Raw genomic sequence first — 12,101 nt, forward strand, 5'->3', positions numbered from 1 at the left:
CTAAATAAAGTTTCTATTTTATTCTAAAGCAAATTTAGAACAACAGTGAAATATTAGTGTTTTTTAAAAAAACCCTGAGGGGCACAATGGCTCACTGAGCTTCTCAGCTGGACAACAGACAGCCTGGGTTTGAGACCCAAGTGCCATGCAATGGGTGAGCTCCTGTCCTCGCCCCAACTTTTGCCCACCTAGCAGTTTGAAAGCATGCAAATGTGAGTAGATAAATCGGTTCCAGGTCATTGGGAAGGTGACAGTGTCCTATGCACCTCGGCCACGTGACTATGTGAACATCTTTGGATAACGCTGGCTCCCTCTGCTAAGAAAAGGAGATGACCTCTATGCTGTACAGTCGGGACATGACTGGACAGGGAAACCTTCACCTTTCCTAAAAAAGACCCAAATTCTTAAACTTTCAACATAATCTTTTAATGTCATAATTATTTAGACGTGGGACAAAAGTTGAATAGGGCAATCCATAAATGCAACAGGTCCATGTTTTAGAGTGCAGAGAAACCTTCCTTGCTATCAAAGGCTGGACTCCTTTTAGACTCTGTCCAGAGGTTGTTGGTGGACTGGATTACAGCACAATTTCCTTCTTCCTGTTTTTGGTTCTTCTTGCAGAGTAGCTACTGAAGGTTAAAACATCAGAGGACTGCAAAACTCCCAGCCTCACTTCTTTGAGCTGGTCTCCATTTGACACATGACTCCCTTTGGTGAGGTTAATGGATCGATTTCACCTCGATCAGTTGCAGTAGCTTCACCTAAGATGCTAAACCCTAAACTAGGTAAGACGACGCAATCGCTATCCCCCATAATGTTATATAAACAGATAAATTGCATTATCCATGTACACCACCTAGAGCAGTGATGGCTAACCTTTTTGCCATCGTGTGCCAGGAGGGTTGGGGGGGTGGGGTGGGGTGGCGTGTGTGCGTGCGTGCCCACACTCATAATTCTATGTACCCCGCCCCCGCGACCCCCTCCGTTCCTGGCACGCGATGGCCCAGTAGGCCCGTTTTTCTCACTCACCTAGCTCCAGAGCTCTTCTAGGAGTCGGGGGGGGGGGGAGACAAAAACAGCCTCTCCCTCCCCCGGAGGTCCTCCAGAGGCAGAAAATGGCCCATTTACCAACTTGCAGTGGGACAGGAAGTTTTCACCCTCCCCAGACTCCTAGAGAGGCCCTGGAGGCTGGGGACAGCAAAAAACAGGCCTACCGGTGCCACTGGAAGTTGGAAAACAGGCCGTTTTCAACCTCCAAAGGACCTCTGGGGGGTGGGGAAGGCCGTTTTCGTCCCCCCAGACTCCTAGAGAGGCTCTGGAGCCAGGTGAGGGAGAAAAAGAGGCCTTCTCGCAACACCACCTGAGGCCCTCCAGAGGCAGGAAGCAGCCTATTTTCCTACTCCTGGTGGGACCAGAACGCCTGAAAATCAGCTGGACATCGTGTGCACGTGTGCGCAGGAGCTGCGCTTGTGTGCCCACTGATATGGCTACGCATGTCACCTGTGGCATGTGTGCCTTAGGTTCACCATCACGGACTTAAGAGTCTGGGCAGAATATATATTGGTGTGACAAATAAATAAACATATAAAAACATTACAGCTTAATAGGATGGCACAGTTCACACAACTTGCTAAGTTAATAGGCCATTTTTGACAGTATGGCTTCCCAGATCATCTTCAGTCACCAACTGCCCAGGTTCAATTTAGCCTGGTGTTCTAAAAACCTAGCTATTGCAGCTTTCATTGGTGTTGGTTGAACAAACATACACATTTAATGAATGATAAGTCACATCAGCCTCAGGCAACATTTGGGGGAAGAGAGAGAGAGAGAAAGATACAGAGAGAGAGAGAGAGAGAGAGAGGGAGGGAGGGAGGGAGGGAGGGAGGGAGAGAGAGAGAGAGAGAGAGAGAGAGAGAGAGAGAGAGAGAGAGAGAGAGAGAGGGGTATCAGTGACTTAGGTATATCTTAGGCTTGCTGAATAGGAACAAAGGAAGCTTCCAATCAAAGGACCCAACTTTGCTATCAGCCATGGCCAGCAGCACCTCTTCTGTAGTTTTGGCAAGAATTCCCCTCCGAATGAACTTTAGACCAACCCCACGGAATTGTTCTACCGCTCAACATAATAAAAACATCAGCAAAATGAAAGCCCAATCCAACTTTCCCTCCTGTGCATCTTCTGCTAAAATCTCCTAATGTCCTTGTCCTACATTAGAAGTGAGTATGGGGATAGTGCAAGCACACACTTGTCTGTTCCAAAAATAAATCTAGCACACACCCTTTGGCAGATACTGCTTACACTTTTATATTCTTTCATCTTGATCCATTTTCTTTCGCCGATCCATCATCTAACGTTCAGTTTCAAATCCCAATCCAAAGCAGGCACCTGACTGAGTCCACAGGACCTCCATTTTCTGCTCATGTCCTTATGTTTAGCTAGCAAAGACCCCAAAGTGTATAAAATACTTGGAGGCCAACATATATACATTCGGTTTATAAAATATATGTTCTTATTGTCTTGAGAATGCAGTGAGAGTGGGGGGCAGGGGGCGGCAAAGAACACCTGTTGAATTTCTTGAAGAAAAAGACCCCAGCTCTATCCTGACAGGCTCAACTCTGGAATGGATTTTCCATGAAGTTTTCAGAGGCTGCTATCTCGTGGGAGGCAGCGCATCTCTCTTCCTCTCGCTACGATCCCTGTTGCTGCAAGCGCCTCTCCTCCAGGGTCCGGCACACCCACATGGAGACCACTTCGGCGTTCCCGTCATTGTACTGCACAATAAAGAGGTGGCCCTAAAAGAAGAAAAAAATGGGTTCAGTTAAAAGGGTCAAAGAGATAAGGAGTGAAGGAAATGCAAGGTTCTTGTCATCCTGCTAAAGACTTTTATAAGAAATCCCGACTGCGTGAACACAATCTACTAAAAAGAGGGTGGGGTTTTATCATTGAAATATGTAACTCGTGTGTAACTATCAGTCTCTCTCTCTCTCTGTTTTTTATGTTGAAAAATAAATGGTGTGTTTTTCTTTTGAAGGCTCAATTTGAGCACGCCGATACATGCTGGGAACTGAAAAGGGGCTTTTCAAGCAGCTGAAGAGAAGACAAAGCAGGTTTCCCACCTGCTGGAAACCTTCTCCTGTTTGTATTAATTTTGATACAATTCAAAGGCAGGACGAAATGTGGGATCTGCAGTTACACAAAGACAGAAGGTGGGAGCCATAGAGAAGCCCCCTTTTCTCTTGAGTCTAAGAAGGCAACAGGAGATAACCCTCGTACTATGTTTTTCAACCGTGGGAACTAGAACAGGGGTCTCCAACCTTGGCAACTTTAAGCTTTGCTGGCTGAGGAACTCTGGGAGTTGAAGTCCACAAGTCTTAAAGTTGCCAAGGTTGGAGACCCCTGAACTAGATGACATGTGGCTTTCAACTGCCAGAACTCCTCAGTCATGCCGGCTGAGGAATTCTAGGAGTTGAATTCCACACATCTTCAAGTTACTCAAGGATGAGAAACATTGTTCTAGGATTCTGAATTACTGCCAAGGTTGAAAAGCAAAGAACAGGAACCCAGATCTGAAAGCCCCGGCAGATGCTACCAGCTTCTGTGCTTTGTGTTCGGCTGCATGAGACCGGCATATGATGCATGATGTCCTATTCTTAGAAGGCCACGGAGCTGTTCTCTGCTCTTAGATTTGGGGTGAGCAGGAGGACAGAAGGGGGAACTGTGAAATAATGTTGAAAATGTGCAACTTTCTTTTAGAGATCTAAGTGACTTCTTTTACTCATCTCCAAAATACGTAACTTCCTTCAAAACGAATGACTTCGTAACATGGCCTCAAAGTCTTCAAGAAGAGGTGGGAGTGTGAGGAGCAACGGACTGGTTGGCTTGAAGGGTGTGAGACAAAAGAAGCAGAGAGGCACAGGAGATGCACAGATGGTGTGGGGACAGGGAGAGAGGAAAATGCTGGTAAGAAGAAGCTTTGAGATGTAATCACATTAGGAAGATGGGGATTTACTTAATCTCCTTTGGACTTCAAGGGAGTAACGTGCCTCCTCCACTAGCAATAGGGAGAGCTTTGGACTTGCCAGTGATGCCACAACTGGTGTGTTGCTCTTTAGGCAAGGGAAGGCCTTCCTATGTCACTTTGCATTTATGAATGCAATGTCTCCAACCCCCCTGGATGGTGTAAAGCTTAGAATTTAGAATAAGCTTTCAGATTATTCTAAATTCCCCCCGTTTCTGCCCCAAGGTAAGTGTGTCCTCAGATGCACCCTTGCTTGACTTCAAATCCTTCCTCCTGCTGATGAATAGTGTTGGGATCTTTTTCCTGCCTTATCTTTTCCCCTGCCTCTAAATAATGTTTTTCTCAACCTTTAAGATGTGTGGACTTCAAGTCCCAGAGTTCCCCAGGCAGTGTGTAATTCTGGGAGTTGACATCCACATATCTTAAAATTCCCAAGGTTGAGGAACAATGATCTTGACGGTTTGCGCAAGACAAAACCAAAGAATCCAACAACTATTTTACCTTCAGGAGAAGGTAAAATGCTGGCTGGGGAATTCTAGGAGTTAAAAGTCCACACATCTTAAAGTTGCCAAGGTTGAAAAACTATGCCCTAGATTCTTACGAAAGAAGGAAAGAATCGTACACTTTTAGTTTTCAGTGTTATTTGTTTCAATTGCCTAACGTGATATTTGTCAGGACCCAAGCCAGACCCCTGTGCTCCCCCCCAGCCATGTCCTTCCGCTCAAATCCCATGCTTAGTTCTTCAGGACCCAGATTCCTTACAGTAATCACTCTTCAGCAAATGCCAGAAGGTTAAATTCGCTTAACTGTTTGTAAAACTCATGGAGATCCCTGGAGGAACAGAAGAGCTGTCCTCATTCACAGTTAAGGCTGGAATTACCTGTCTTGCCTTTTAAATAAGCAGCCACACAAACGCAACAAGAGTCACAGAAGAAATGAAGAGGTTGCAGACAAGGGAGCAGGTTCATAGAGCTAGCAAGATTGGCAGCTATTAGGCAGATTCTGCTGGTTTCCAGCATGGATCTCTTTTTTCCCCGAGAAAAATGGGCCAAGTCATTTCTTGCCCCCACCAGCAATCTGGACCAGGGGTTTCCAACCTTGGTCCCTTTAAGACTTGTGGACTTTAACTCCCGGAGTTCCTCAGCCAGCTTTGCTGGCTGAAGGACTCTGGGAGTTGAAGTCCACAAGTCTTAAAGTTGCCAAGGTTGGAGACCCCTGATCTGGACAGTTCTGCCAAAATTCCAGTCCTTGGAAGACAGCCGAAGGCAAACCTGAGTGGCCTTCCTGAGTGTCCAATGGCTGGCAAGAGTTTTGGAAAAACACATCAAAACAAAAATAAATATTCTCCACTACAGAACACAGAATAATAGGGCTGGAAAGGACCTCGGAGTCTTCTACTGCAACCCTCTGTTCAAGGCAGGAGACCACACGCCATTCCGATCAAATGGTTGTTCAGTCTTTTCTTGAAAACCTCCGACGGCAGTGTTAAATTTATATTTACTGACAAAGAAATAAAGGGAGAAGAGTATATAGATCTATTTCAAGCTATTTAGCTCTCATCAGCTAGCCAGACCCTTCTGGGATTCGAACCTGGGCTATTTGCATATTAGGTAGATGTATTAACCTCTAAGTCACAGGTTCTCCACACTTTGTCAGCTGTACCAGGGGAGAGTATTTTTTGCTCCATAACACCCACTACTCCTTCCTCCCCCCACCAAAATGGGTGGAAATGTCTGTGCGTCTTATGGAGCAAATATGGGCGACAGGCAGCAGTGGTGAATAGCGGCAGTGACACCTGCCGCCTGGAACAACTGATTGGTGGTATTCTGGGAGGCCGATCCAACCGCTGCTCAGCGGTGGAGGCAGCAGACACAGCAGAGGCAGCTGTCCAGGCTGTTTGCTGGATGGCTGCTGGGAGGCAGAGGCAGATATTTCTTTTCTTGTTTTCCTCCTCTAAACCTAGGTGTGTCTTATGGAATGAAAAATACCACATTTTTTTCTATCAGGGCAACCTGGACTACAAGTATGAGGATACTGCTCCAGTGGTGAAATCCAAATTTTTTTTACTATCAGTTCTGTGGATGTGGCTTGGTGGGCATGACTTGGTAGGCGTGGCAGGGGAAGGATACTGCAAAATCTCCATTCCCACCCCACTGCAGGGGAAGGATATTGCATAATGTCCATTCCCACCCACTCTGGTGGCCAGCCAGAGGTGGTATTTGCCAGTTTTCCAAACTACTCAAAATTTCCGCTACTGGTTCTCCAGAACCTGCCAGAACCTGCTGGATTTCACCCCTGTACTGCTCCCCTTTCGCAAAGGCTCCTGGATTGGGGCTGAAAGGCGAAAGGGAAGCCGTATGCTCCTTCCCATATTTGGGTAGACCAGGTTGCCCTGATAAAAAGCACTCCAACAATAGTGCACCCACAACTCCAGGAGGCAAATGGTTCCATTCCTTAATTGTTCTCACCGTTTGGAAATTCTTCCTTATTTCCAAGTTGGATCTGCGTCCGAGGAGCTTCCGCCCATTGCTTCCTGTCCTACCTTCAGATGCTTTGGAGAAAAGGTCCATCTTTTTCTTCTGACCCTACGAGGGGCTGCTACTGAGATTACTGGACCTTGATATGGAACATTACCTTGGAATGGACATTTCTGAAAACTAACCAGCCACGTCATTCTGGGGAACTTTGGGGTGAACTCAACGTCTTGGTGGCATTACGTGGTTTTGATGGAGCGATTTCAACTTCCATGTTTAATTGTCCTCCTTTGTAACCACTGTGACATGCCAAGAGTCATGAGATGGGACTGGCTGGGGTGGGTGGGGAGAAAAATCTCCTGCAGGATGATTCCGCTTGCTAAGCTGCCCAGCCCCAGGAGATGTAAGGGCAAGGTCTCTTCTGCCCCCCCCCCAAAAAAAAACAGAGGGCAGCTTGAGAAATAAAAAGGCGGCAGTAGCAGCAGAGAAAGCTGCCCTTGTCTCAATGCTTCCTCCCTTGCGGGCAGGGAGGGATTTTCCTGGGGCAGGAAGAAGCGGAGAGCTGGAGGGGCCGAGAGGAGGCTGGAGGGCAGGGGGCTGGGCACCAGAACAAGCCAGCAACACTGGAAATGGAGCTGGCAGTTCATGCAGGTATAATGAAGTTCCAGGCAGTTAGAAAGAGACAGACCCCATTTGTTAACCCGACATTCTCATTTCTAAAGAACGAAGAAACAAATAGAACACAACAAGCATGGAAGGAAGTAATGGAAAACAAGAGAGAGAGGGGGGGGGGAGGGAAAGGAAAGAGAATGAGGGTCCTTGTGCGCTTCACCAGCTTCCAGGGGAGGGGAGGGAGGCCCTTTATTCCTGAGTAATATTGCTCCAGATCTAAAAAGTCCACAATTCTTAAATATCCCAGTAGAGAGTCCTTTCATTTTATCAAGTAATGGTGCAGAAATGTAAATGCGCAGAAGCCTGAAAGGCGTTTTCTCCAGCGGTGAATACTCCTCCGGACAAAGGACTTTGTGGGTGAGGGATCTGGCCCCTCTGTTTCTGGAACCAGGGCAGAAGCTGATGTCGCAGAAGGATCCCACTTTAAAGAAGGTCAGGCCATCAAGGTCAGAAGAATATCTTGGCTCATGATCCATTTGGCACCTCTTGGCTTATCACCTGATTCTCTGGGCTCTTGGACATCCCTGTACCTACGTCTGATCAAGGCCGATACTCTTAGTCCTTCTCCTGGGTTTCAGCCATCAGTGGACAAGCTAGCTTGGCCTTCAGTCCTGTGGCCCTTTCTTGTCTCTTTGATTCAGCGCTCTTTTTGGCAGTACTGGCCTATGGCTTTGCCTTCACTGAGAGGATGCTACTACTCCATTACAGCACTGCAAGAGTTGCAAGGTAGAAGGTGAAGAAAGAAAAAGACGGTCATGTCAAGGCAAGATTCCTACAAGAATGAAGAAGTCTTTTGTGGGTAGCAGTGCAGCTCAAAACAATTGTGAGAGATCTACTAAGGGAATGAATGTGCCTGGTGCAAAACTCCAGGACTGAGAGCAGGAGCCCAGCATCCATCAGAATTAGGCTAAGGCAGGTAGTCCTCGACTTACAACCAGAATTGACCCCAACGTTTCTCTTGCTAAGCGAGACAGTAGGTTTTGCCCCCTTTTACAACTTTTCATGCCACAGTTATTAAGTGAATTGATGCAGTTGTTGAGTTAGTAAGAGGGTTGTTGAGTGAATCCGGCTCCCCCGTTGACTTTGCTTGTCAGAAGGTCACAAAAGGGGATGACGTGACCCCAGGAACAGGGCAACCATCATACATATGAGCCAGCTGCCGAGCGGCTGAATTTTAATCGCGTGACCCTAGGGAGGATGCAACGCTCGTAATTGTGAAAAATGGTCTTACGTCACTTTTTTCAGTGTTGTTGTAACTTTGAATGGTCCCTCAATGAACTGTTGTAAGTCGAGGACTACCTGCATTCGGTACAAGACAATAAATGTCAAAAACAGAGACACACGTTTGCTTCTCTGTATTTTTAAAGAAACACATCTTAACTTTTCTCACCTTCTACTAGTTCCTTGCTTAATCAACCCACTATATAGCATTTTCCCCATTAAGGAGTCTCTGTTGGTCCAGTAGGATCTTAATCCTACAATGCCCACACTTATCAAGAAGCAATAAAAACAATTATTCTCTGCTTGCTGTTAAAGACAAAGCTATGCTAATTTCCCCAGCAGTTTGCTGTGAGTTTCTCTTGGGCTTGAGGGCTATAGAAAGGAATGGCTCCAGCGTCTCCTTTAAGCTCTGGGGAAAGTCCAGTCTTTCAGGGCAAAAGATTCGGCCCCGGTCAGGTCAGGTCAGAGGCCTGGAGATGCTAGTGGGTGAGTGTCAGCCAGCCTAATTTTCTTTGCCAACTCTGAAAATGAGATAAACAATGACAAAACAGGCATTTTAAATGAACTTGTCACATCTCGTTTTCTTGAGAAAGGCTGCCTTCTTAGAGCCACCAATTTTGTGTAAGGCGATTAACTCTTTCCAAGACCTTTAGTGAGGAGGAGGAGGAGGAGGTGGCCAAAGAGCGTTTAGTTTCGTTCTGCAATTGTGCCTGGCACAGGGGTGAAATCCAAATTTTTCTACGAATGGTTCTGTGAGCGTGGTGTGGCTTGATGGGCATGGCTTGGTGGGCAAGACAGGGGAAGGATACTGCAAAATCTTCATTCCCACCCCACTCTGCAGCCAGCCAGAGGTGGTATTTGCTGGTTCTCCGAACTAATCAAAATTTCTGCTGCCGGTTCTCCAGAACTTGTTAGAACTTCCTGGCCTGGCACCTTCCCAATTCCCTTCCTTCTTGGGGTTATCCTTAATCCAGGTGTTAAGACTTTCTTCAACTGTTCTGTTGGTAAATGCAGCAAAAGAAGCTCCTGGGACATCGTTTTACCAAGAGTATAACTACTGTACTGATAATCCCACATAGGCACAGAAGTAGCAAAGCCAGTTCTAAAGTTTTCACGCGAAAACCAGCATAGGTAAAGTCCCCCCCTTCTCCCCTGGACCTCCCCAGGATTCATTGTCCAATTAATCAATTGCATTCATTTTGTTTTGGGGACGATCTGAGCTATGAAACCCACCCACCCCCAGCACCCCCAAAGCAATGTGTACTTTCTTGCTCTGCTTCTGAAGGAACTGAATGGAGAATGGTTGCAGGAACTGGGCATGGCTAGTCTGGAGAAAAGAAGGACCAGGGGTGACTTGATAGCAGTATTGCAATATTTGAGGGGCTGCCACAAAGAAAAGGGGGTCAATCTATTCCCCAAAGCACCTGAAGGTAAGAAACAACGGATGGAAATTAATCAAGGAGAGAAGCAACCTAGAATTAAGGAGAAACTTCATAACAGTGAAGATAATTAACCTGTGGAACAGCTTGCCACCAGAAGTTGCGGGTATTCCATCATTGGAGGTTTTTAAGAAGACTGAACAGCCACTTGTCTCACATTGTATAGTGTCTCCTGCTTGAGGCGGGGGTTGGACTAGAAGACCTCCAAGGACCTTTCCAGCTCAGTTCTAATTGAACTTTCCTGAACTTTTTTACCTGCTGAGTCCTCAAACCATCAAAAGAGCTTCCACTTTCCTAAAGAAGCAGAATGATCGGCATTGTCAGTTATGTTGGTTAGTTAGTCAAACATTTCTATTCCAAAACTTCCTTTTATTATAGCTGGTGGAAGGAGAGTGACTTTATCTAAAAAGGAGACAGCTGCTCATTTTATTCAAATTGATTATTTACATCAGAATTTCGAATCTGCAGGTTTGGGGTATTTTGGAAGAGATTTGATGGGCTAGTTTTCCGTCATCCCTTTTTCAATGTTTCTTTTAGAAGACTGTGTCTGGGTCAGGTACAGAATTAAACATCCTTGCACAGAGATATTGGGAGTGAGTGAGCAGAGCAAGAATCAAAAGATCAAAATGAAAAGTGAACGGAGGCCCAAGTGAACATTTTTTGTGAACTGAGGCCCATATTTTCATAAGGCCCTTTGGCCAGTTACGCAGCTTTTTTTTTTTTCAAATGTAGGCAAGCAAAGTGGTTTATTTGCACAGCCCAGCATGTTCAGACATACTTTATCGTAATCTTGTGTATGTTAAATACATTAAGTAGTGGAACTTAAGGAGTCTAAAATTCGCTTCCTCTTTAAAGGTTTGGGACCTCAGGTGAGGAAAAATATTCTCAAAGCTCTTTCAGACTTCTAAATCATAACAAGCAATATTTTTTTTTTTGAGGTTGGGCAGAAGCTTTTTAGAATCTAGCACAGCATTCTGGATCCCACCAACGTCCATCCATCAAAGGCCCAATCCCGAGACCCTCCAGGCTCAGGGTACCCGCTGCTGAAATGGACTTTGCAGTAAGGCTTTGCTATGCCCCACAATGGGACATAGCAAAAGTGAAAAGCTGGATTTATCCCTGCACCTAAACCACAAGAGGCCATTGCCTTTCCTTTAGATACAAATCTGAGGAAACATCTGGATCAGAAACGATAAAATAAGATGGAAATTTCCAACTGTTGCAAACGGAAGCGAAGTTGCTGGAAGGGCTGTGGTGCCCTCCGATGGCACTTCAAGTACAGTTTATTAGGGTGTGATATTAAAAGGGTATTTTTATTGCGTGATATAATGCAATGAGACCTTGGGCCTCTGCAAGAAAGATCTTATATACTCAGAAGCGTAATGAACCCAGAGCCTGTCAAACATTATCCTGTACATTAACCTATCGTTAATGGCACATTAGGGCTGGGGGCATCGCACGCTTGCTGGTCAGGACTTGAGTCAGGACAGCATAAAGAGAAAGGGGGGAAACCCACAGTGCCTTAGCCAGCAGAGAAATTAGTATTTCTTCAGGCTACACTGTTCGATTTGTAAAACAAGAACCTTGCAGCCGAGCACGACTCTTGAATCCTTCTGTACAAAACAGAAAACCAGCAATTCTGTAGGAATTCTTTCCTTAAAAATACTCTGGTTTGGTGTGGAAGTTCTTCATTGAACAGAAGGTGATACTTACTGGCTGGATCCACACAAAAACTGGCTTGTTTTACCGAGATCTGTTGACTAAGCCACTAAGTCACGCTTAATCATAAGCAAAAAAAATTCGGGCTGGGTTCATACCACATTCAACCAAATCAACCACATTTACTTGGGTATTTTGGCTGTAAATAATAATAATTCACAAGAAGCTGAATCAATAATTATAATTAAGTAATCACAATAGTAATATTATTTGCAACAAACCGTAATGTTCGTTAAATAGCAATAATAAGATAACAAACCACATTACGGCTTATTGCAAAAACCAACTGTTAGGCTCCTTGACGTTAGCCTTAGACAGGTCAAAAGCTTTGGGGGTTCAGTCCTGACACACCATTCTGTCCTCTTCTACTCAAAACCCCAAAGGATTTGCCCAATTGTTGGTTTTCTTTTTTATTTTACGGTTAGCAGAGATCGCCATTGGCTGAACGTCATGTTCCGAAAGAGAATCTGACGCATGGAAAGGTTACGTGGATGAGTCCTCCCCAAGGCTCCTTTCTGCATCCCCAGAAGACTGCTCAAAGCATCTTCACAGGCCCCTCT

At 45.6% G+C, this 12,101-nt stretch overlaps 1 protein-coding gene across 8 annotated transcripts in view; it reads right to left on the reverse strand.

Moving 5' to 3' along the window:
• Positions 1-401: 401 nt before the first annotated feature.
• MAP2K5 (mitogen-activated protein kinase kinase 5) overlaps positions 402-12,101 on the reverse strand; it is a 197,670-nt gene continuing 185,970 nt past the window's right edge. For 5 of the 8 annotated variants that reach the window (XM_058156774.1, XM_058156770.1, XM_058156771.1 and 2 more), the window contains 2 exons: positions 10,078-10,116; positions 402-2,790 (listed from right to left, as the gene is read on the reverse strand). In XM_058156774.1, coding sequence (XP_058012757.1) covers positions 2,686-2,790; positions 10,078-10,116 — 144 coding nt within the window. In that variant the 3' untranslated portion in view covers positions 402-2,685. The remainder of the gene's footprint in view (positions 2,791-10,077; positions 10,117-12,101) is intronic. The other 3 variants (XM_058156775.1, XM_058156772.1, XM_058156773.1) reach the window with 1 other exon arrangement.

This window comes from Ahaetulla prasina, chromosome 13 (assembly GCF_028640845.1).
Source record: "Ahaetulla prasina isolate Xishuangbanna chromosome 13, ASM2864084v1, whole genome shotgun sequence".
In the NCBI taxonomy this organism is placed as follows: domain Eukaryota; kingdom Metazoa; phylum Chordata; class Lepidosauria; order Squamata; family Colubridae; genus Ahaetulla; species Ahaetulla prasina.